The 26,384-nt window shown below is 37.1% G+C and overlaps 1 protein-coding gene across 8 annotated transcripts in view; it reads right to left on the reverse strand.

Annotated features, from left to right (window-relative positions):
- STXBP5L (syntaxin binding protein 5L) overlaps positions 1 to 26,384 on the reverse strand; it is a 205,921-nt gene that overhangs the window by 58,741 nt on the left and 120,796 nt on the right. For all 8 annotated transcript variants that reach the window (XM_074593571.1, XM_074593588.1, XM_074593561.1 and 5 more), the window contains 9 exons: positions 23,768 to 23,891; positions 22,074 to 22,152; positions 21,740 to 21,894; positions 20,386 to 20,458; positions 18,920 to 19,067; positions 17,178 to 17,245; positions 15,901 to 15,941; positions 12,370 to 12,587; positions 8,224 to 8,396 (listed from right to left, as the gene is read on the reverse strand). In XM_074593571.1, the coding sequence (XP_074449672.1) occupies positions 8,224 to 8,396; positions 12,370 to 12,587; positions 15,901 to 15,941; positions 17,178 to 17,245; positions 18,920 to 19,067; positions 20,386 to 20,458; positions 21,740 to 21,894; positions 22,074 to 22,152; positions 23,768 to 23,891 (1,079 nt within the window). The remainder of the gene's footprint in view (positions 1 to 8,223; positions 8,397 to 12,369; positions 12,588 to 15,900; positions 15,942 to 17,177; positions 17,246 to 18,919; positions 19,068 to 20,385; positions 20,459 to 21,739; positions 21,895 to 22,073; positions 22,153 to 23,767; positions 23,892 to 26,384) is intronic.

The following is a 26,384-nucleotide window of genomic DNA, read 5'->3' on the forward strand; positions in this document are numbered from 1 at the left end:
TATATGGAGACTAGGCGTTCCAATCAGAACAAGGACACTTTGGAGGAATTCCAGGTTTTGACTTTCGTTTCCATTGTAGAAATAAATCTGAAAACTTCAACATTCCCTACAAAAGTAACTCTGGAGAATATGTAGGTGGGGGTCAATAAAAATAATCTTTTGCTTAATAATTTTGCTTTGATTTTCCTTTTTCAAAATATTTTCTTATGCTACATAACGCACACTTAAAAAATCATCATGAATAATCAACTTGAATGAAAGACCTAAAATACTTTCTTCTGGAACTTTGAAATGGGACATTTCTGTATTTTTGAAACTTTCTTGCTCTGAAGTAAAACATGACAGAAAAATGCAAAGAGGCAAGAGAAGATGAGATGATGTACCTTTCTGCAGGGGTCCTTATCATTACATATTCAAAACTCACAGACTTCACAATTAAATTTGTTCATCTAGTGCAAACAAGTCCTGTTTTTTTCTTAGCAGTATAATCACCTAATATGTGATCTGGTCTTAATGAATGAATGCTTACTACGTAAACTCTGATATAATTATTAATACTTCTTCATATTCTGTTATGGCAAGTGCAGTGATGTGCAAAGCAGGTAGTGAAGGCATACACAGTAAGGGGGAGTGTAAGAACTGAACACTTCTGTATGACTGCTCTATGTGTGTTCTTGACTGGTAGAACTTAACATGATGATACACTGAAAGAAGGTATTATGCAATAATAGCAATATTTTGAGGTATTCATGTTATTCAGTAGTACATTTGCACGGTAGGTAGTAATTTATACATAAAGCCCACTAGCCAGTGCATTTTTACTGTAGCTGTAAATGGTGAGACCACTTATATTGCACCCCTCTGCACACAGTCATAAAGCATTATATCGCATATAATCCCCTATCACATATAATCCTCTATGCCTGTGAAAAATAGTACTCAAAAAAAGACTAAGAATCAGGAGAGGAAGGAGAGTAGCTAGCTAATATAGACACGGACAACACATTCTGAAGAACTGCAATTTTTGGCACATAATATTTCTTTCTGCCGTAAGCGCTTCTCTATACATATGTCTCTACCATAAATAACTTAAGCAGTTATTTATGCTTAAGCAGATCCTATGTAATGGATCTTAGAGATCTTTCATGACTTTGATGAAGCAGACTATCTCCTGAACGTGACTCAGCTAGCTTTCCAAGCAGCCTTAGCCCTGGACCTGAAAAGATGGTGGATCAGATTGGAAGAAAGCCCAAATAATTTCTATTCAGAAGCAAGTAAGTAAGCACTTCTTTCAAGAGAGGACTGAATGAGGAACTTCTCATTCAATAACTAGGGGTATCAGGTTTTTTGTATCCACACTGACTGTATCTGTTAGGATGGAGGCCTTGGTGGCAAATAGGGCTACCAGCAATCTTGGAAAATTGAAGATAGATGCAGAAAACTGAAGTAAAATGAAGTAAAACAGAACTACAGAATGACACCAGGGCAAAAGTTCTGAACAAGATAACTACAGTAGCACAATGAACAATGTACAAAGCAAATTGTGCTCTAATTCTGACAGAAGTCAAGAAGAACAGAGGACTGTGCAATACTTCTCACACTTTTATGGACTGATAAGAGAAAATGAGAAAAGACTGGACATGGATGTACCCTATGACACAATGAGATAAAATCTCCAGCTCAGTGTTAGCAGTAGAAGCACCTGCATCATAGAATCATAGAATCTTCATGGTTGGAAAGGACCTTTGAGATCATCCAACCATACACACACCAAAAAAAAACCCCAAAAACACAACACAAAACAAAAAACCCCCCAGAACAAGATACTTTTTGCAAAAGTTCTTAAAGCATAAGGATTATTTTCTTAATAAGACCTTAATACCTGTGGCAGGTTGACCTCAGTCAGCTGCCAGGTGCCCACCCAGCTGCTCTCTCACTCCCCCTCCTCAACAGGACAGGGGAAGAAAATAAGATGAAAAAGCTCATGGGTTGAGATAGGACAGGGAGCTTGCTTACCAGTTACCATCACAGGCAAAACAGACTCAAGCTGTGGAAAATTACTTTAATTTATTGCCAATTAAAAATAGAGCAGAAGAGTGAAAAATTTTTTTAAAAGACAAAACTAAAAATACCATCTCCCCACACCTGCCATCTTTCCAGGCTCAATTTACGTCCTCCCCCACCCCAAGCAGCACAGTGGGGATGGGGAACGGTGGTTTCCGTCAGTTCATAGCACTCTGTGACTGCCATTCATTCCTCATGCTTTTCTCCTGCTCCAGTGTGGGGTCCCTCCCAAGGGTTACAGTCCTTCAGGAACAGACTGCTCCAGCATGGGTCCCTCACGGGCCACAGTTTCTGCCAGAAAACCTGCTCCTGAGTGGGCTCCTCTCCATGGGTTGCAACTCCTGCCAGGAGCCTTCTCCAACATGGTCTCTCCATGGGCTGCAGAGGGACAACCTGCATTACCATGGTCTCCTCCAGAGGCTGCAGAAATCTCTGCTCCAGCACCTGGAGCACCTCCTCCTCCTCTTCCTTCTCTCACCTTGGTGTCTGCAGGTCTGTTTCTCATACTTTTTTCCCCGCTCCTCTCTCTCAATGCTGCTGTGCAGCATTTTTTGCCCTTTCTTAACTTTGTTTTCCCAGAGTGCCACCGTCTTGGCTGAGGGGCTCACCCTGGAGTGGGTTGGTTGGAGCTGTCTGGAGCCGTCTGTGTCCTGCACAGGGCAGCCCTGGCCGCTCCGCACTGAGGCCATCCTGCAGCCCCCCTGCAGGGCACCTGCAGCTGATACATCATCTTTGATAACTGCCTTTTCAAAATACATTCACACCCTGTCTTGAATTGTTTAACCATTTCAGTAACAAAGTTTATGCTGTACTGTTGCTATTTTTATTGTAGAGGGTTCACTTGCCTTGCCAAACCCTTCCCTTATTTACTATTTAATGAGAAAGGCACTCCTCATCTATCTTTCTAAATGCATTTCCTTAACAGCAGCTTGGCACACTATTCTATTTCTTTTGCCAGCCGTACTGTTCAGATCTTACATATCCATTTATCTGGAGCAGTAATCAGCCACTTGGCTCGGATCTTGTCATAGGAAAGACAGAACAGCACAGTTCAGCAAGCAGAATCCTTTTTCCTTGTCCTCCTCTTCTTCTGTCCTGATTGTCCAGGCCCAGCTGTGAGAACAGACCTCCAGGCCACCAGTCTGGAAAACCACTCCTCCATTCCCCGCTCAGGGTTGCTGCAGTCACAAGAGCAAAAGGAAAGCACTCAACAGCCACAGCCTTGACCCAACCTGGAAGGGAATCTCATTGTGATAACGTGTACACAGTGGAGATGGACAGCACTTTATCTACCTGGTTAGAGACGAGAAAATAACCACTTTCATTTTCTTGCATGAGGAGCCTTGTTACCCAGGGTTGGTGACAGATTGCAACTGATACAGCAACATACCACAACTCTAGCATGCCAAAAAATTATGGGAGCCAAAAAGCAGTGCTGGCAGTAGTGAGATAAGACTTTCTGAAGTACAGGTTGACCAAGCCAGAGTAAGCACGTGGTGTAGCAGGGTTGCACAAGACACCTTGTTGGAACTAATACATGGTTGTGTCAAGCCTGGAGAGAGGACGCAGCAGAAACAGCAGCTGGTGCAAGTGAAGCGCCAGCTGGGCAGCTGGTGAAAGAGCTAGGCAGTTTGTTGTTAGATGTGTGATGCCTTTCACAATCATCTGCAACTTTCTCAGGTCCTGCAGTCTCCTCAAACTCCATAGCCATCTCAGAGTATATCTATTATACCTGAGGATATGGGATCAAATATCTGGGTATCGCATATGTGGAGATTAGAGCAGAATATATGCAGCATTTCAAGATGAGGAATGAGACCTTCACTTGGATCTCCAAGACATACACATCTCCTCTCCCCTTCATGACTTTGACCTGCTTCTGCCTTTTCCCCTGTCCGACTGCAGAAGCACAGTGGTTGTGTGGCAAGGTTTTGGTAGTGGGGGGCGAGGGGCTGCAGCGGTGGCCTGTGAGGAGAGGCCAGGGGTGCCCCATGCCAGACACAGCCTCATTCTAGCTGGTTCCAGCTGGCTCTGCCACAGACCTATGGCAGGACACAACTGAGCCCCTCAGCAATATCAACACTGCAGCCCTTGGAGGACCCTGTTGTGGAGCAGGTGGATATTTCCTGAAGGAACTGTGACTTGTAGAGAGCCCATGCTGGAGTAGGTTTATCCTGAAGGACTGTACCCGATGGGAGGGACGCCACACCAGAGCAGGAAAAAGTGTGAGGAGGAAAGAGTGGCAGAGAGAAGCTGTTATGGACTGACCACAACCACCATTCCCCATCCCCACTGTGCTGCTCAGGGTGGAAGAGGTTGAAGAGTTGGAAGTGAAGGTGCAAAGTTGGGGAAAAAGTGAGGATGGGGAAAGGAGTTTTAATTTTTGCTTTTGTTTCTCATCATCCAACTCTATTTGAATTGGCAATAAATCAAATTACTTTTCCGCAAGTTCAGTTTGTTTTGCCTATGACAGTAATTGGTACATGATCTCCCCAACTTTATCTCAACACATGAGCTTTTTCATCTTATTTTCTTCCCCTTGCCCTGTTGAGGAGACGGAATGACAGAGTGGCTGTGTGGGCATCTGGCAGCCAGCCAAGGTCAACCCACCATAGTTGGCAATAGCTTTATATTGCTGCTTTCTATTAATAGCAAACCTCTGCTCAAAGTTTTGTACTTTCTTACCTGTTCTGTTGGTGCTAAAGTTCTGCCCTTTCCTTTGTTCATAAAATACATATCCATGAGCATTTCTGAAGCGACACTATCCATAAGCTTAGAGAAGCCCTGGATTACCCAGAAGTATTTGTGGTGAGAACAAAGGGACGAACATTTGTGAACTCAAGCTGCTAAAGGAGAGGGGTCTTTTGAGACCAGGAAAAACTGAAACTAGAACAAGAGTTGTATACAATGAAGATGGATTCTTTTCAAAGAAATTTGACAGCAAGCAGAAGCTGAATATTTCATACAAACAGTCCTCCAGAGTATCCTTGTGACGAAGCCCTTCCACGTCTTTGTGGAAGAAGCATACTAGTGGTAGTGTTTCCATCTTGCACCCCATTTTCAGTTTTCAGCTCCTGCCCTTAAAAATGTTATAAAAAATATAAAACATGTAAATGAGTTCCAGGATGCAAGATTTAAGACTAATGCCCTTTCAGCTGAGCAGATGTACTCTCCATCCATATTTTCTAATGGATAACTGATGATGTGGGGGAAAAAAGTCAAGCACACTGCTACGGTGAGTTTCAACAAATATCTGTTGAGGCAATGTGTTTACCCTTTTCTTCTTCTAAACAAATTACTGTGAGCCTGAGAATGGCTGTGGAATTAATTCTGATCTTCTAAAACATGCTTTTATTATGATCTTTTTATTATGATCTTTTTATTATGATTTTTATTTTGATATTTTCCAATGTGTTTTCCATTGTGTTTTGTACAATATGCTTAAAAAGCTAGAGAACTTGAAGTGCCTTCTAAGTTTTCATTCAGATTGTTGTTACCTGAGCAAGAAAGGCAAACACCTTTCTCTCTACTTTTCACTGTAAATTTGAGGATCTTCTTTGGTAAGATGGATGTTATTTCACAGGCATTTTCTCTAAGCATAGAATAAGCTGTAGTTGGTGAAAGACTGTAAGACTGGAATAAAATAGTTTCAGATTTCATGATTCAATTCGTCATTCCCATGCTCCTGTGACACCTTCCTCTTTAAGGATGTTTGAACTGTTTCCTTCGTTTCACTAACAATCTTGTTTGAACAGTAAAGTTGATCTTTCGTTCTTCCTCACCTTGTTTTGGATTGCTCTTTTTAAAGTGTTTATATTATAAGCCTAAACAGACTGCAGGAGTAAGCACAGAAGGAATGTAGATATTTCAGTGATTTCCTTGACATGTTCTTGTTATGCAACACTGAATTTGGTTGTTGCAAAGTTTTGGATTTTAGTTTTCTTTATGAGATAATCACAGTTCTTTATCATTTTGGAGCTACTTGGAGCTACTGTCAAAACCCTTGATTGACCTAATTTTGGGATGATACTAAAAGTCTGGGAACAAACTTACATTCTGGGTTTGATGACAGTATTTACATCAAAAATATTTATCTGCATAATCACAAATACATAAGTTTCTTATGTTACTATAGCTGCATATTTCATGATAATATCTTCTGAAATAAGCAAGAACAATATTTACTCCACACTGCTGCTTGCCTATCTTGGTAACATTTACCTTTGGTTTTCAGAAAAATAACAAGTTTTTATCACTTCAGCCCCTTCAATCACTTTCTTTCTAGTACCTATTTGCTGACACAAACACATTTAGTCATTCTGACTAGCAAAAATTATATAGTGTGGAGTGCCACTCATTTGCCCTAACAAGGCTGAGAAGCCTTGTTATGAAAATAAACACAATGGAGCCAAGATTAAAAGCTACTCTGTATATAAAATTTTACGTGGATTGTCAATATAGTTCAAGTTGTGCACTCACGCTCTGTGTGTAGGTGGCTGCAGCTTTACGTTATTGTCACTGTATCTTAGGTTCTGTACTGCTGCCCACCTGAATGACTTGCACAAAAAGTCAACAGCATCATCCAGGTCTCTACTGGGTTTTCTGTGTTTCCAGCACTACTTTCATTTTATCATCATAATTCTACCTAGAACAGAAGTTTTTTGACAGACAAGGAATGTAGACCTGGTTAGGCTTTGGGGGAAAATTGTGGATTTTTATACGTCTTTCCATATTGAAAAGGATGAAAGTGTACACAGTATACTTTTATACAAATGTAAGAGGGAGTATGCCAGCAATTCTAGTGGTATAATTACTTTGAATTTGAAAAATCAATTCTCTGTCAAAATAAGTTTACATTTACTTTGTGTAAAATGGGACAAAAATTAGTTGGCCAGCTTAATGTGAGATTATATGAAGTTAGGCAAACTTCTAAAAACTAACCACCTCTACTGGTTCATTACAGCTTTTCTGCCTTCAACATCAACAATTCCTCTCCTCCCCAGACCAAATCAAATAAGAATCCCTTATGGGAAAATGCTATCCACTGAAATAATCAATTGCATTCTTGCTGATTTCAATTTCATAAACAGATTTCACATTGGGAATTTTTTAATAACTTCTCTCTGTCTCTTCTATTGATTTTCATGGTTTATATTAATGATTAAACTGAGGTCTGAGGTTCAACTGCCTGACTGAATGAGGTGGACAAATGAACAGGATGCCAAAAAATAGTGTTAATTTTACAAGAACAATGTTATGATATTGCCTTTAAATGCTAATGCTATTTTCAGGAGCTCAATAGGCCAAAGTATGTACAAAGTCAGGGAATGTTCATTTCAACTGCTTTTGAAATAATTGAGACATTTAAAATATTTAATAATAATTAGACTGAAATAATAATGAATTCACTAAAATGAGAGCAATTGTTATCAGCAGTGCACTATAATTGCTGGAAAATTATGGTTTATGAAGTTTTGTACAGAATTTTGTTTAGAAACTATTCAAACCCATAATTTATCCACCTCATTAGTAAGAACATATTCATCTACTCCAAACAGTGGCAATGTGTACTCTAGCAGACAACAATTTGCTTCTTTGTAAAGATTAAAGATACCTACACTTCCACACAGTGCAACTGTTTCATAACTATATATTTTAAAGATTGTTTCATGAATATGAACATTGTTTCCCCTTACATACCATAAAATGCATGTACTTCTTTCACAAAGAAAGATTTTAGTGTTATACTAATTAATCAAGGAGGCAAAGCTTTACACATGTCTGCTTTATGGAAGTCTCTTTCTGAACTCAAAAAAAAAAGTTCCTCTGAAATTCCTTGATTTATTCTGTAGTGCTTGTATTTCACTCAGACCTGTGGCTATGAGATGAAGATTTACCCCTAGATCATACTGGAAAATTGTATGTATCAAATCTTTACTGTAACAGCTTATCTTCTCCATAATTACTTCTAGCCTTTTAAAATCCCTTGTTAATTATTTTGCCTTAATTCTTTTGTTTGTTCCATATTCGGTTTTCTTCTCATTTTGTATTGCATACATATGATTAACCTCTTCTTGATAGTTGATGGATTGTTAATACGACAGATAGATAGGAATGCTTTTTAAAAAGACAAATCTTTGAACAATGGCATAGACTTACCTAAGACATGGGATACTATCCTTCATTGTTCCTTCACATGCTACAGTGTTGGTACTGCCTGAAAGGCTCTTTAAAGAAGGAAGCTGGGAGGAGGCATCTGGAAATGGAGGAATTATTTCCGGTTCAGGAGTAATGATATCTTCTACTTCATACTGAAGTCGTACTTCTAATGACTTAAATAAATAAAAAGGTAAGTTACAATTTAATAAAGAAAGCTGCTTAAAGTTCTGTTACTTTCAAATAAGTATCAGTAAGCCTTTTTTAAAAGATAAACCCCCACATTTATCATTATCATTTGCAGGCAAAGAATACTGTCATTTGTTATTTATGCAGCCTAACAGCAACATCAGATAGGAACTAGTCATCCACCCTATGCTGATGGAGAAATACGTAGGTAAATTCTTCCAGTGCTAACTTTGATTCAAGCCTCTTATTGTAAGTGAAAGGCAAGAATAAAACTTCCCAGAATTTATTATGAAAAGAGAAGTTAATCACTCACCCCCAAATAAATAATATTTCAGCATAAGAAGGCATCATTCAGGATAAATGTCTTGAAGATCTTCTGCCTATTGTCTGTTATCTTTTTCCTAAACAAACTCATTAAAAGAATGATCATCAACTCTGCCTCCTTATTGCTAGTGCAGCAGAGTCTCTACAAGACAGGCTTTAGCCAGTAGCCAGTATGCAGGAGGCTGACAGTGTGGGGCGTACTGATGAACAAACCTCATTTGCCCATATGTGGGGTTCAGGAAATCAGAGATAACAGTACAGAGAGTTCCATATTCCTCAGACTGAACATGAGTTTGACGGATTCTAGAAAGCAAAGTTCAAACCAGTTAACTTTTGCTTTCCTTCTGGGCTTTCTAGATAAGGAAAGGGAGACCACCCAGGGCCAACCACCTTTCAATTCTTCCCACTAATTCAGGAAACCTTAACTGAAAGACTCCAAAACACAAGGGAAACAGGACAGGGAGCTCAAACCTATATAAGTAATCGTCTCAAAGAATCACAGTAAACATTGGGCAATTCTTTCTACCTCACAAATTGTCCAAGGAGACCCCATTTTGAGAAGAACAAATAATAATGTACAGCCCTCAAAGAGATAAGGTCTTTGGATTACTAACTGAATAGTAATTTCAGTGCTGGTAGCTTGAAGTCATCAGAAGCAATTGCAGGTGTAGACACTGCAAACTCCATCTTAGTGATTTCTCACTGAGACATCATCTGTACCAGAATGGAGATTAAGAAAATACCTGTTTTATGAGAATTGGGAGATAAAAATCAGTACTGAAGGCTCTCCTATTTCTCAACCACTGTGTTAAAGCGCATAAGATTTCAGAAAGAAGTGATTCTACTCAACCAGAAGAGAAAGGGTCCTTTCTCAAAATTTCACTTTTGTTTTCTCCTTGCAAAATCCATGGATTTTTTTTTTTTGCCTGAATCGGCTAAAGAAACCAAGGGACAAGTTTTGCCTTCAAGGACTAATGAGTGAAATATTGAGTTCAGGAAAATCTAATCTCCTGGAGGTAATTGCTGCTGACCAAAACAATTTATAATGCTGTTTAATCTTCATGCAGGACTGGAGTAGATGTTGAAGAGTATGTTCTTCTGCTTGCCGCGTCAGAAGTGCATCATTCTTCTTTGGATGTTTTTCTTTGTGTCTTCCTTTTTCTACTAAAACTCATTTTGTCATGTTCTAGCTATCATCCATTTGCAGAGAGAAGGAAAAATTTAGGCTAACAACATGACTGATTTTTTTTTATGTTTTGGTCCCTGCTTTGACTGGACCTTGGAAAGGATACAGACCTATTGTACAAATTTATTTTGATACATGATAAAGACCTTTTTTGAGGATCCCATCACTAGGCTTATTGGTTCTCCTTTCAATGTTCAAACTGGTGTAAACTTTTTTCTTATGTTTCTTCTCAAGAGCTTTGAAGAGGAGCTTCACTGAGGAAGGACTGATCACTGAGAAAGTGATCATATTTAATAGATACCTAGGTATCCAATGGAGTAGATTCAGATAAGAAAACAACAACGGCAAATGCTCTTTACATAACTGCATAGCAAGGACTCCAAGGTTGGATATGAAGCAGAATTTGTTTCATGCATACTACTTGCCTCCAGAATCCAACATGGAATGATGAAAATAATACTTCTATTGAGGAAATCCCAGGCACAGCCTATGCCTCTAAGGCATATTCAGCAGCAGACTTCCCTGCTACATGGAGAAACCTTTAAGTAGCCTCTATGCTTCCCATTTACCACAGCAATAACAAGACAAGACCAATGTCAGGCAGTCAAACCAGCATGGGGTCCTTAAAATGCTGGGATTTGTACACTGAACTCAAGGTGAGTTTGGGCTGGCTGCTACAGAAGGGAGGACCCTAAGTGCTAGAACTTGGGCTGACCTCAGGTAGCAAAGAAATCCTGAGACTGACCAGCTCAGTCTCAGTATAGACAAAGCCAGACAGCCTATAGTCAGGTACATATTCCAACAAAGACTCCCACACTTTTCATTAAAAAAACTCCCAACATTTAAGAGTGAAGACTTGAACACCTGTAGTAAAAATGTGGAAACAAAGAAATGAGGCCCATTTCAGAGACGCACAAAACCCAGGGGAACTCAGTGACTACGCCACCAAGATTAGATAATATTAAAGCAACTCTTCAGAGAACAATTCCTCATGTAAATGATTCTTAATTACAGACAAAATCTGAGAAACTGTTAAATTGCACATATTATAACACTTTAGAAAATACCAGTTCTGATGCAATTCAGCCACAAAAGTAAAAGACAGGAAAATAAAGAAATTAAATGATAGGTAATAAAAGATAAGGTGCATTTGCTATGGAACAATGTAGGAATACTGAAATGTAGTAATTTTAACAGTATTATGAGCTGGTCAGTAACATGAAATTACTGTTCATTAGTTTTAAAACTTTCCTGAAACGATACGTTCAGCTAGCTTAATAACTGCCTCTGAGGGAAAAAAATGAGAGGAAAACAACAGAACAGCTATAGGTAATGACTTTCCTTACCAGATGGCACATGGCTACAGGCCAAAAATGACACATGTTTTTGCCAGCCTACAACTATAAACTTTCTGAAGTACATTAAAATAGCGTGAAAAGGAAAAGAACTGTAATTGGGGAAAGTGGAAAATGAAAGGGAAATTTTGGTTCAGCCCCTGGGGTTTGTTGAGAGCTGGCAGACACAAAGAAATAGTTTCTGGCAAGAGAGCGTCTGGAGTTGCAAACTGTTCTCCAGCACCACAGCCTGAAGGAGGGGCAGTCATGTTTAGTTTGGCTTTGCCTTAAGAGCAGTCTCCTGTTAAACTTCTGAGACTTAAGAAAGAATGTTTTACATTAGAAATGCTGTTCAGCCACGTGGTTAGTAACGGTTGTGGCTCCTGTGCAAAAATGCAAGGTTTAAGCTAAAGTCTTACTTGCTGTACAACAATGGTTAAGTACAAGGTGATTGCACTGCAGCTAAAAGAACACGAGCTGTGTGATTCTACCTGAAATAAGGTGACTGCTTAAGACATGAAGACATAAAAAGGAGTATTTGAACAGGATAAAGCAACAGAAAGCTTAGGAAAGCTTAGCCATAAATAATCTGGCATTTCATATCATGTCCATTTTTAGGGAAACAAAGTCAGAAAAAAATAATCTATTTTGTTAAAGCCAGTGATAATTTTCAGTCCCTGTGTTGTGCAGACACTATGAACATAAACTAAAGAGATTAAATACTTGAGTTAAAAAGAGCATTTTTATAAATGTACACAATGTACATTATCTAACAAAAACATACAGCAGCCAATATTTCTTACCAGGTAGGTAAGTACAACAGAGATTTGCTGTATCATAAAGTCTTAAAAGCAAACTATGGCTGAAATCTGTACTGTATGTTACTATTACAGCAAAAAAGTGGAGAGTTGGCTTCCAAAACCTCAGTTTGATTTTTGTCACTAACTTAGGTAGGATCAAGATTTCACTCAAAAGGTTTAAAACAGAATATCCCTAAATCTGTATTTATACAGCCTGATATTAATTTTATTCAAGTATATGAGCACAGACATAGCAAGGCAATTTGATTTAGAAATTATGTTCTTTTATAAGAGACTAAAATTTTGAAGGACTTACTGCAATTTCAGTATTTACTTCATGTTTGCTGAACCTGTAAACAACCACATATGCAGAAACTCCTGCCACACAGAAGATTCGGCTTTCAGGACACCAGTACATCATCTGAACAGCAAAAGGATCTTCTTCCACAATCTCAGCTGTAGCTTTTCCTTCTCCTACTTTCTGCTTTTCAAAGACCTTTGATGTTTTTAATTTGTACAACATCTGTAGAGTAACTGGAATATATTAAAACATATAAAAAATACTGATTAACACGAAGCAAATCAGTTATAAAATTCCTCAGTTCCCATTTGCTTCTCAGTTGTGGCATAACAAAGAATCTTATGAAGGCCTAAGAGGAGAAAAACAGGGGTATCATACAATAACAGATATTATTCTGGTATGCCATATTGGTAGGATATGTATCTAATACTTCCAAAACGGATATTTGTCTGTGAAATACTTCTTAGTACTTTCTGGGACAGGATGTCAAAGGTGGATGTTAACCATTATGTCCATACTTATATAGCTTATACTCAATGTTATAGAGAGGCTCTGATAATGCTGCTATTTTCCTAATGAGATGTGAAACTAAGATTTCATTTGTCTGAGGTTATTGTCTTGATAGAATGTAAAGACTGTATGGTACTTCAAGAGTAAACATTAGGAAAGTATTCTGGTGGCCTTGGCAACATAAAGACTTTCTGAACGAACAGGAGTTCTAAAATGTTTTGAATTTCTTGACGAATATGCGTATCTGTATTTATACTTGTATACAAAACCTTATATCCAGAAGCCTTTATCAAGACTAGAATTCCACTGCAGTGAATTCTGGAGGTAAAGGAGGGATTGTAATTAACCCCATTTTGTTCTATTGACATTCCTTCCTGTTTTTTACTACTTTTAAATTGATTTATCAGTGGCATTAATTAATAAGTGCATAAGGGCAGAAAAAGTCGGTCAAGCCCAGCACCTGTAATGGTTTGTATGTACATAAAGGCAAAGCTGTCACATATGTTAGTGTAATTGTGGGAGATGAGTCTAGCTAGCTTGTGTAACAAGCACAACAAAAAGATGAAAGAATAGTGTTTTAGTTATGTAACCAGATGACGAACAGAGCAAAATTACACTTTCATTTTGCAGTGCAGATATATTCCAGGAGTTTTAGCGCATATATATATTTACATATATATATATAAAAAATATTTTTAGAAGTTTTAGCATATAAAACGCTACCAAATTTTCACAAATTACAGCAAGTGCTTCTGTGATGAATACATAATTCTTCCCGCCCTCTGTAGCGGTGGAAGAGGCCTCAGGATGCCCTTAGTCCCAGTGGTAAATCTAGAGTGGCACTTCAAACCAGACATCACGGGTCCGTGCATACTAGGACTGGAAGAATTACAGAATCACACAGCACAAGTACAAGGTAAGACTCTCCACGCGTCTATGAGTTACTAGGTACCATCTGCAGCAATGGTTTTTGAGCAAATATATGTTTGGAAACCTGCTGCAGTGGCTTAGCAATTCCCTGTCTCCCACAAATCTGTGCATTCAGGTAAAAAATTACACAATTAAAATATGTCTAAAAGCAAAGTATTTTGTGCTTGCAAATACCAGTGGGATATGATGTTTGCTATGAAATCTCAAATGAAATTTGAACGCTATTAAAAATGTTAAGACCTTGAAAATAATAAAACTTGGTAATTAAAACCTTGGAAATAAAAAGTACCAAGTATGGTATCAGTAACGCAGTACATGCCCTGAAAAGCAGGACTAAGACCAGGACATCAGAGATGCACTGAAAGTACCATTCCTATTGCAGGGATTGTGAATGTTCACAATCATCTAAGCTTTTACCTTTAAGAAAAATTCCTGTTGAAGCACGTGCGTACTGATGAGCGGGTTATGTCTATATTCCCTACGGGAAGTTTTTTCCTTTCCCCATTGCTGCCAGAATTATAGAAGAAATGACTAGCACACCGGTTCCTATGCAGTGTATACAATAAATGCGTTGGGGTCTTGCAACAGTCTGTGTTGTTTCACCCTAACTTTAATACCTGTATTTGCACATTCTTGTCAAGAGTGTTAAGTATATAATGAAATATGCACAAGACAAGGTCTAATGCTTCACACTACTTCTCTAAATAAAAGTCATTCTTTTTTTGTTCTTATTAAAGCTCTCTCAAACTTCTGTCTTTGCAGATAAACTCATTTGCCATCATTTGAATGTTTTTCTTTTTGGTGTTCACCATAACTTGGAAATATTGGAAGATGCAAACGCTAAGCAGCATGTATCTATTTTTCCTCCATTTCTGAATAGATAAATTATATAACAAAAAACCAGCTCACAGTCCCGTTCCGTTAACAAGTCTATGTAAAATTCCTTTGTGAAATGAGGCTTTGGAAATCCTCATTTTGTCATTGTCCATCCTCATGAGTGAAAATATTTGGTATTATGCAAGAAGAGAGCTACCTGATAAAGTCATCGGGTTCAGCTGACATTAAAATCTTGTAAACATTCCCCATATTTGGCTGGAAATGGTAGCACTATTAATCATTACAATTCTGTGGTACAACGTGGAACTAGCATGTAGTTTAAGTATTGCATACTCTGTGTTCTTGGTGACCATTACAGACTGGTTATTAGGGTCAAATTAAATCTCTCTTTGCCTAACGTTTCATACAGAAGTTTCTTTTACACTCTCTTTTCTTTAAGAGCCTGATAACTCATAAAAGAGATAGTCTACCCAGACATCCCTGTACCACAGAAGAGACAGGATACAAGGCAATACTGCAATTTTTGTGAAGCACAGTCACGTTATTTGAACCGGAATATTTTAGCTTTCAACCAAAATGTATGTTTATTTTTAATAAATATATGTATACACATATTTTAATACATAATCATATGTATTTTCTGTAGGGGAAAATGCGGGGTTTTGGTATGTGTAGTTATAGCTAGAATGTATGGAACAAGTATTTTCTGAAGCTTTCACCTGCTAGGATGAATGGAAATGCTTCCCAATTATTTCCTGGAACTTGAGTGTGGACAAGAAAAGATTTAGGTCATCTCCACCCTCACCAGATTAGACATGTATTGAGATGTATTATTGTATTTTAATATTCTATTTTTACCTAGTTGTAGAAAAGACTTTATTGTACCCAGAATAGAAGAGACATGGCAACTGGAACTGAATATTAGATCTAATTGAGCCCACTCTTTTATATACACAAGAAAATTGTGCCCTAGGGATTTTTTAACAAAACTTCATCCTTCATAGGTTTTGGTATGTTGGATCTGGATTTTTTACTCCTCTTAAAGACTTTAACTCTTTTCTGTCTAATACATCTCATTAGCAGTGTTTTTTCCCCCCTAATTTAATAAAAAAATGCTTAATTTTACCTCATTATTCCTAATTATATCATCCCAGATATTACTACTCATACTGTTAAATATCATGGTTTTTATATATATATATAAATATATATATATGGATGCGTGTGTGATTTGTCAGCATTATATAAAAGTGAACTTTAGAAACTTACTGGCAGAAGCATCCCAAAACTTTACTGATCCATCTGCATGGCTTAAAAAAATATAAAAATTAAATGTGTTAAAACAAGATGCAATTCTAAAACATCTACTTTCAGTGAGTGATATATATAAGCAGGAAAACCGTATTTTGCTCACATAGTAACTCTGAATACCTTACTGAAAATAAAAAATGATATATATACTAACTATAAGAAAATATTTTGTTAGTAGTTTGATTAAGTTCATAACACACTTTTTCAAGCATTTCCTACAGAGAACTAAGCCCCCAATGAATTTTAAGATCGCAACAGCAAGAAGTTAATTTCCACACAAATGACAAGCTTCAGTTACGGAACTTTTGGCTTTACAGTGGGCCAGCATCAAGCTTCTGCACTCTAAAACTGTATAGCAAACTTTGAAAGGACAAAGGGTAACTTTGTTTTCCTTAATACCTTACAGCTGTGTTCGTTTTGTTAACGTAAAATCATCCCTGAAGTAAAGCTGGAGAAAGGAGACATTAATGTTTAAAATGAGAATAGTCCCTTCATCACCTTATTGGTACTATTGCACACATTATAATCTTATTTTTAAAAACAGGTGTGAAGCATCATTGATAATAACAATTTATCAAATATATTGCTAGCATCAGCATGGCTGAAACCAGAGGGAAACGTAGAGTGCATCATAGCTGAATAACTTCTGGTTTGCAGCATGGCCCCTTCAAAATCCATCAGGCAGCGCTCATGGAGCTTCTCCTGCAATCTGAGCCTTTCTACACCTTTTTCTTATACGGCTGTCTCTTCACTCACAAGGTGAACTACATCCCAGTGCACCACACTCTCACTAATGCTGTGGTATTAAAATGAATTCCCAAACTGTCCCCAGATACAAAGTCCTCAGGAAGGCCAAAGGACAACAGCTAGAGAAGAACAGCTGCTTCCATTTTTAATGCTCTTCTCTATGTCCTTCAAGGTCAAAACATTCTCTTGCAATGGATACTCCTTTCCAAAGACCCCACCTTCACAAGTACATAGACTCGCCATCTAACACTGGGGCCTCAAATAGTAATTTTTAATGGTAGTTCATCCCCGAGTACAAAGCTTTATTTTCTACAGCAAATGGGAATTTCTGTGGTGACTCTATGTAAGGAAAAAAATGACGTACCTCAGATGAAGACCCCAGGATATGTATACTCTGTGAAGGGTCAACTATTATCTATAGCTAACCAACAATGAAAAGCTGTAGACACTAATGTTTTAAAAGTACCAATCCTCAGTTTCATTCTCACCCTGTAATAATTATTTCAGGATATGTCTGAGCTCCGAGGTTCCACGCTCCACCACTAATAGGCCACTCCTAAACAAAGAACAAGAGTAGAGAGATCAGAACTTATTCTGATGAATCTTGCTTGATTAATTTTAAAATTCAACAGTAGACAACATCTTCTTCCAAAAAGAAATACAACTCATAAAAGGAACAAAACCATGTAGCATTCAAGGCTTTTAAAGCTTCTTAACACTTTTATGTTATCAATTAAGGCTTTTGAAACTTAATACATTATTTATATGTATTCATATTTATAATACATTTTTATGTTATCAGTTAAAGTTCTATGTTTTTAAAATATTTCTGTACAGGTAACACTCAACAATCCAAAATAGGAACTAGAGGAAGGAGTAACAAAGAGTTCTGCTGCTCTTTTCAGATTGCTTGACTCTTGGAGTTTCCATAGGACACTGAATAGACTGAAAATCTATTTTGAGGATGAAGACTACTGAAGAAGCTGGCTCAGAAACAAATAGCTGAGCATGATGCCATGAGATATGAGATAAGGGCACGCAACTTTTACAGAACATATGAAATCATCATCTTTTCTCTGCTTGTTGTTTACTTGTGGCAAGACTCCCATTTTCTTCCTTGGTCTAGGCTGGTAGAGCGAAATGCTGGTCTGTGCCTAAAGGCTGACACGTATGGATACAGGATACAGGATGCGGAGGATGACGTGTGCACAGAGTGGGCGGGGATGTGTGCAGAGCATGAGTGGGTGGAAAAAACCCAGAAGCAGAAATTGGTTGTGTGGATACATGGAGTGGATACTTGTGGGTACAGAAATGGGTGGGTGGCAAATGAGTGGCTACCTATATTCAGAGTGTATATTTATATGTGCACAAACAAAGCAAGGGGACAAGAGAGTGTGCAACGAATACAGGTAGGTGGTGAAAAGTTTGGGAAACTATGTACATAAGGTAAGGACAGATAAGCAGACAAATTAAAAGAAGAGAAAAAAAAATTTTCTCAAGTACTTCGCTGAATCAAGATCCAAAAGAAGTAGATAGGGCCCAGTTTCTCAGTTCATAGAAAACAAGGCAGCTCCAAGGAGCATACTTCTGTTACTATGAATAGAAAACTGATGATGTCTGATTTGTTTACCCAGTATTTTTTCTAATTTATTTATTATGATGGATTAGTTCCAGTCAAAATGTAAACCAGATTATTGCTTGAAATTTATAAAATAATTGCATTTTCTCTTTTTATTTCTGCAGCTTGTCTTATTTCTAAAAGCATTACCTTAAGACTTTGGTAACTCAGTAAAATAATTATTAATATCCCTCTTTAATAAAAATCTCACAGACATGCTGTCAACCCTCAACTTCTGAAGTTCTGAACAACGCTGAAGCTCTTCTGCTAACTTCTTTCAGTTGTAATTTTTTCATTTTTCTTTGATAGACATAACTTATCCATACAAATTTGAATTGTACACTGATGGCTTTCGTTTACCTCAATCTGATCTGGCATAACTCCAGCAGCCTAATGATTGAGTCCTAGGTAACAGTCATTAATGGTTGTGCTTAAGTGACGGTGTTTCTGAGGGGCAAACACTAGGCTGTAAGCATGCTGCTAAGCTTCTGGTAGGATCAACTTGAAAGTGATGACTAAAGAAGTAAAATTAAAATATTTTGGTAAGGCATTACAAAAAATAGGTTGCACATCTAACTTTATTTGTTTAAAAATAATATTGGTTTCGTTTACCTTATTGCTGTATCCTTGCTTTTTATGTTTTGCTCCTACAGAATAGAGCACAGGAATCAAATCTGGAGGACAGTCCGCAAAATATTCTGTGCAGGTAACAGGTGACTCATGAATGTCAATAGGATACGGATTTTCAAAGATTGGAAAACTAGTTAAGGAAGACAATTTATTAGAAGACCTGTGACACATTGAGCCATAGAAGAAAACATATTCTTATATTAGAGTGCATAGCAGAATCTAAGTAAAATCATTGCTAATAAAGTACATTTTCCCTTATTTATTCAAACACCAGTATTGTTTTTAATGTCAATAATAATGTGTAGTTACTCAAATAAGGACAAAAAATTTCCATTGCTGTGACAAGAATCCTCTTATAACTAGCCATACATGTGAATGGTTCCTAAGGTTAATAGATTAGGAACCAATTTTCCCCAACATCTCAAAATCTCATTTATACAGAAGTGATACGTTTTCTAGAAGATTTGGGTTCATGGATATGATATATACTATGACCTAAGAACTACTTCTACAACTGTGGATTTTATATTGAACACTGTAGCTTATTGGGTTGGTAGACTACTGATTCTACAATGAACAATAATTGCAATAGCAGATGAAGTAGATCTCAGTTTATTTCTCACTTCCATCAGTTTGGAGGGTCTGAAGGCCTCACTTCTGGCATTTTACACAATGTTATTCACAATTCAAAAATGTAGGAAATTCGATTCTGATTTCAGTTACATCCATTTCATATTACTGAGATGATTTGAATTATTCCTGGAAGTAAGTGAGATCAGAATATGATTTGCTTAAAATGTTTCAAGACATTAAGGGCAAAATCTGTTCCTAGTTATATCACTGTGAATGTGGATGTACATTACTGCTAGTGTTGGAGGCAGAACAAAATAAATAAGAATTGGATTCTTCATTACATGACGTATAGCTCCTTCTTGATATGAACATTGATTCTGATATGAAGGTACTATTTGTCATTTAAACCAGTGACTGGATCATGAAATAATCCTATAGATCCACTACAAACCAATGCCATTATTTATTAAGATACTAAGTAAATACTTCAGTGGTAGTACCTGTGGAGTCTGGTGAAGTTAGGCATGCATAGAAGTAGTGGTTCAATCTGGTTTCCAAAACATACATTCAGGTAATAATTCACCATGTGACCAAGTATTACTTAAGTTCTATGTTGAGTGAATGTTTGAGAGCTATGACAAAGGGACTGCAGATTTAGATGTATTCCCAAACTTAAGAACAAGTGTTAATATAAGTTCTTGTTGATTAGCTGATCCTAGCTCTTAAGGTGGAGGTAAACATATAGAGTGAATTACTACCAAGAGTGAATGATTTTGCATAGTAAAATGACATTGCATGATAACATTTGGATTTTTACCATAATTTGCTGGACAGTTAATATATACAACTAACTTCATATAAGACTTCATACTTACTTGCTTTGTGTCAGGTCAACAACAATGAGATCTTTTTCCAAAAGCACAACTACAGCATAGGGTTCTTGAAATTCTGTAAGCAAGGAATCAAGGATAAAAGACATGGAGTTCTCCTATTAGTCATTTTAAACAAGCAAGTCATATTTATGTTCTCTAAACATTCACAGTACATTAAACAAAAGCACAAATCCTAGACATATCCACAAACTAGACATATTTGCAAACCAGGGCTAGACAGGAACTGAGAAACGACTTTTGGGCCCTATTGCCCAACATGCATAGCAGAAACACAATTGGCGTATTATAGCATGCCAGCATGATCGTATATTGAAAGTAAAGAAACAGAATATGAATAAGTTATGTATCACTGCATTGCTGAATCCAGTTAATATACAGAAAATGTATTTTTGCTGTCCAGTAGTAATAGTTCTACTGTGTACACCTCTTCTTCAAAAACAGATTGTGAACAGCTGGTCCAGTCCACTTGATGATATTCAATGCCCTCATTTCCAAAGCAACTCCAAAGGAATATTTCAAAGGAATCCTGTAAGTCTGCTGTGTTCAATTCAGATACTGACACACTCCTTCCTCCTGTACACTCTTTAGAAGATTATATTGTTTGTTTTTTTCTTTAATGCTTTTTTGGTTAAACAAAAATAAACAATTAAAATAACAAATCCTTCCGTTGATGCGTAGGGGGCATTAGTTTACATAGCATAAAAGTTATTTTAAAAAATATAAATGTGAAATTATGGCTCTCTTTTCAACAGCAAGGCTGAAACAAAGATACACTTTATCTTTTCTAAGCGTTTTTAATACGCGTTTGATTTAGCTACATATATAGGATTTGTTTTACTTTTCTGCTTGAGGGCTTAAAATGCTAAACTTAGGGTTTTTTTGACTTGCAGCTTTTCTTAATTTACCTTCTAGAGTTTTCTGTGAACGTACATCAGAATATAGCAGCCCCACGATATGCAGTAAAATACTTTTAACAGTTCAATTCAGGCTAAAGTCTAAGAACTTTTCCGCAGAAAAGTGACAGTTTAATCTTCAATAATTTAGCAATCTGTAGATTTTCGGCCTCATGAAAAATGCCAGAAATAAAACCACATGTGTTTGATTAATAGCAATATTTCATCACACTAGCCCACGTGTTTCAAGCTTACATCTGGAGATTTATGCACTCACGACTTGCTTCCTATATTGAGAATGCAAAGAAGTTCCAGTTACTTTCAGTGATGTGGTTTTCTTGAGATGGAGACAATTGTGAGAATGGAAGTCCCTGGAATTAAGTTATGAGAGAAGATCTCTTCATTTATATTTTCCATAAATGTGTTTTGCTTAATAAACTCACCATTTGGATATGGGGTTTCACAAAGAGTTAAAAAATCAACTATAGGGTGATCCATTTCAAGAACTGTAATTGCTTTCCCATGCATGATTGTTAAACTTGGTCTTCGACAAGCCTTATCATATGACAATCCACCAGAAAATATCACAAATGGTTCACTGTATTAAAAAAATCAACATAGTAATTATAAGTTTACATAGTACATACAAGTTTACATTATAGGTTTAGTACCTTTAAATAATAATAAATAGCTTTGCAAAAAGAAAGAGGGAAAGATTCTAAAATGACTTTAACTCAGGAGTGTAACATTGAGTTAATTAGAGAATTAAAAACATACCTGTTTTTACAGGTCTTGTACTCTACTTTAAGAATTGGTTTACAAGATTCAGGTTTTTTCCCATCTCTTTGAATTTTTCCTAAGGAAAGAAAGAAGATGAAAACAGTATTAAAACATCATGATAACAAACTATCAAACTAAACCACACACACCGAAGCAACTGCATAAGCAGTAAAAGAATGGAACTTTAAAGCTACAGAAGATGATGAGTATTACCTCCTATTTCTGTAAAATACATATTTGTATAAATTAATTACCTCTATTACAGCTTTATATTTTTACTGCCACATCCATCTAAAGGACCACAGACCACACTTCAAAGACATCTAAAAACCATGCAGATTACTGAAAAGGATGACTCTTAACTAATAATTAATTAATTTGACCAAATGTATACCTTTTTTCTGAACATATTACGACCATAAACAGCTTAATTTTTTCCTAAGTCATTCTCAGATTAACTCAATTCTTTTTGTTGACAAAATGTTACAAGTTCTGGAATGTAACTAGTTGAGTGATAAAATTAAATGAAGCATACAGTTGAAATTCATGGATTCTTGGTTAATTATGCCTCAGCACTTCCTTCCTTCCTGTCAGAGAAAAGTCACTCGTAAACTAAAAAAAAATAACAATTTTGCTTTTGTTACGTTGGAAAGCCTATGCTTGCTTTCAACAACCACCTGACTGGAGCAAAGCTCTTCTCAGAGGTGCACAGTGACACGACAGGAGGCAAAGGACTGAAGTTGAGACATGGGAAATTCTGGTTAGATATCAGCAAAACAATTTGTACCATGAGAGTCATTAAATACTGGAAGACGTTGCCCAGAGAGGTTGCACAATTTGTTGTTGGAAGTGTTCAAGTGTCCAGTGTCAACTCGACATTGCCCTGAGCTAACTGATCTAATCAGGCCTGTTCTGAGCAGGGGGTTAGACTAGATGACCTCTGAGAGGTCCCTTCTGACATAAAGTACAATTCTATGACTAAAATTATAAAATAAAAGGAATTAAGAAATATAGGAAAATGCAAAAGCTTTTCTGGGCTACATAGATCTTGCCTTCCCCTTCTTCCTCCCTCTCCATAAGTCAGGCTTGTTGGTAACGTATTGATTTGCAATAGAATTAATACCTTCTAACCTTGTTTATAGAAAGCAATGGCACATAAAATGCCAGATATAAAAGATACAGCCATTTCGTAATATGTCTCCTTTAAATTCTTCATTGCAGTGACTTGGGAAGCCTTGTACCATATCTATAACAAGCAACACAGTGCCTTGTACAAGATATATTACTGCTTGTAATGGCAGAGATTGCAAAATATATTACTTCTTGAAAACTGCACGTATGAGCGCCTAAGTACAAAATATAGAAGAAAGAAATGTGAAAATGCCATAGCCTGAGGGTGTCAAAGACTAGCAGTAGACTATTAAGATGAATTGGATAAAAGAAGACATTAGAGCAACATTACCCAGTAAGAGGTATTTACGACACCAAATAAAAAAAAAAAGTTTGATAGAAATTGCTCTCCTTTTTTTATAGTATTTTGCAACTACTTTGCTGCAAAGATTAAAATATTTATGCAAGAAGCAACTCTGGATCTGGGCTACAATAAAAAATGAAATAAACACAGATATTAGCAAATAACATGGAGGATATTGTATTGTTTCTTAGTTATATGTTTTAACTATGAAAATTACCATGTGGGATTGTGGTCTGGAATGGTCTGTTAGGGCTTTTGAGATTCCATAAGGTCAAGCTGCCATCGGAGTGACTGCACATGAACTGCTTCCCTTCATGATGCCAAGCAACAGAATGAATAGCCTACAGAAATGAAAGAAAAATTTGAGACAGAAATGGAATACAGTGTTTACACTAATGATATTTTAACATATGACTTTGGATTATATTAATCTCATGGTATTATCAACGGTTGGAAGCTTCTTGTTTGTCTAAAGTCCATTATCAGCACTTTTTAGTAACCAATGGCTGTCACCTACTGCTCGTCAAGCAAAACAATTCATTACAAATGCTAACATAACACAAGAATATAAGAAAGCCTGTACTGAATCAGAAAAAAATTGAAGGAACAGGGTGTTACGCTAAAAATAGAAGAACAAGGGACATACAGTGCAATTGTAATATGTCTGATAGCTCTTCTTAGAAGTGTTTCATCTGGCAAACATACAGGAAATTCTGTGTGACAAGTTTTACAGGTAACATACAACACACGCAGTCTTCCCCAGAGGACTATTAAGGAAAAGTAGAAATAGTACTCTGTTCTTGAGTTATTTTCCCCCCATATACTTAAGTTTCAGAGCAAGTATACAGAAATCTGGGATGTTTAATATAAAACCAAGATCAAGAGATTGTTTCATTGATAAAGGAATTTTGTTAATTTCCGTTATCCTAACAATGATGTAAGATACTTTTGGAACAGATAGTGCTTCAGAGAAGAGGAATACCATACTCCTATGTACACAACGCAAGTACTACGTGATGAATGTTACTTATGCCAAAAAGCAACACTTAATTAATAGACCATTCTTAGTATTTCATGCATAATTAGTCGAACTGACCGAAAATATCCATAATTACATCAAACGAGCTGAAAGGATAATGGTGCAAGTTCTTCATTTTCGTTGGTCTGTGCTGGAAACTAACACAAGCCATTTTCTGACAAAACAAAGTATTGCTTCATTGTATACCACAGTTTCTCAAACACTCCCCTCAGAAGCACAAACTCACAGGATTTTCTCTTGAACCCATTTCCAGAAATGTTAGCTGCCAAATAGCAGCTAACAATATGTTTTAATGTATATGTATATACAAGAGTCTTATTTTTCAATGCAGTTTAATAAATTTCCATTTTTGCAACCCAGGAAATGCACTTACAATTGCTTATGGCCATTTACCCAATTTATTCTCGTCAAAATCATGCCTGGTTATTCATAAATCGGCACTGGAGCTCTCCATATCAATTTTGCTTAAGCTGACAAGAAATAAACCTAAGTGCTATTGGTCACTATTCAAAACCCCCAGTTGGTCTACCTCTTTTAATAAGTATCTTGATTTTTATGGTTGGTAACAGCTCATGGTCTGGAGGGAATATCAGAAGAACCAACGAAAAGGCTGCGACTTTACTCAGCTCCTGAGGCTGGAGAGCATAGACACAAATGAGCCTTTGCATTGAGATGACTCCTACGTTTTAACAGGAATCTGACATGCCTTGTATATGAATGCTTTGCTAACACACTAGTAAGCTAGTCATGCCCATAAAAACTCAACAAACAGAGCTGAAGAAACTGAACTCTAGATATTTATCTTCAAATGATATGAATGACACTCAAACTTCTACCTACCAGAGGGAGGTTGGCACAGAATTCCTTTTAAAGACCCGTAAGATACCAAACTATAACCAAAGCAACAAAAGATAACACGGAAAGATGGCTCATACAGAGTCCAATGCCATTGTCCTCAGGTAGTGAGAACCTTAGATCTGTGGGGAGCGCTGCTTCACTTACACTGAAGGCATGTCTATCCTCGTGCATATAATTCTGACATGAGCTCATTCATGCTTGCTATCATGCCAAATTTGAATCTGCTTTTGATGTGTTGTCAGACACAGAAACATTTCACATGGTTACAGTCACTAACTGTGTCTGAGCAGGAGCTAGTAACTAGCAGCTGAAAATTGTACCAAGCTGCTTGTTAAACTGCCTCTCAGCTGCTAGGTGCCACCTGCCAGCATAAACCTCCTGTTGAGTGGAGCTGAGGAGGAATGCTCCTGTCACAGACAGTTGGAATAGCAGCAACTCAAACTTACCTGTTAGACTTTGCCCCAAAATGGGCAAGAAATACTTCAAATTGCTTTTGAAGGTCTCAGCTGGGGGTCATGACTAATACTGAAAAGTGGCACTGAACAAGTCCCTAATTTTCTCTCTGCTAGAATGTCTAGCATTCTGATACACTTCTTTAGCATCCACACAAAAAAGGAGCAGTTATTTGCTTAGAACAGGAGTTCATCACGGTGGGTGACTCATGTGAATGTTCACACAGTGTATGTACATAAAGTATATCACTCCAGATTGGGTATGTTTCTCCTTCTGCAATACCCACAGTGGTTGCATCCACCTTCTCTCATACTCAGCATGTACTAAAATTAAGCATGCCCAACACCCTTTCAGTTCCTTCCCATCCACAAACCTCTTCCACTGAAAAGAACTCGTGGGGACTCTAGGACCACTTTTAACCATATTTTGAAAAAGCATCATACTCATCCTATTGCTTGAATCTTACCATTAAGGACCATTACAG

Source organism: Larus michahellis, chromosome 1 (genome assembly GCF_964199755.1).
Source record: "Larus michahellis chromosome 1, bLarMic1.1, whole genome shotgun sequence".
NCBI lineage: Eukaryota > Metazoa > Chordata > Aves > Charadriiformes > Laridae > Larus > Larus michahellis.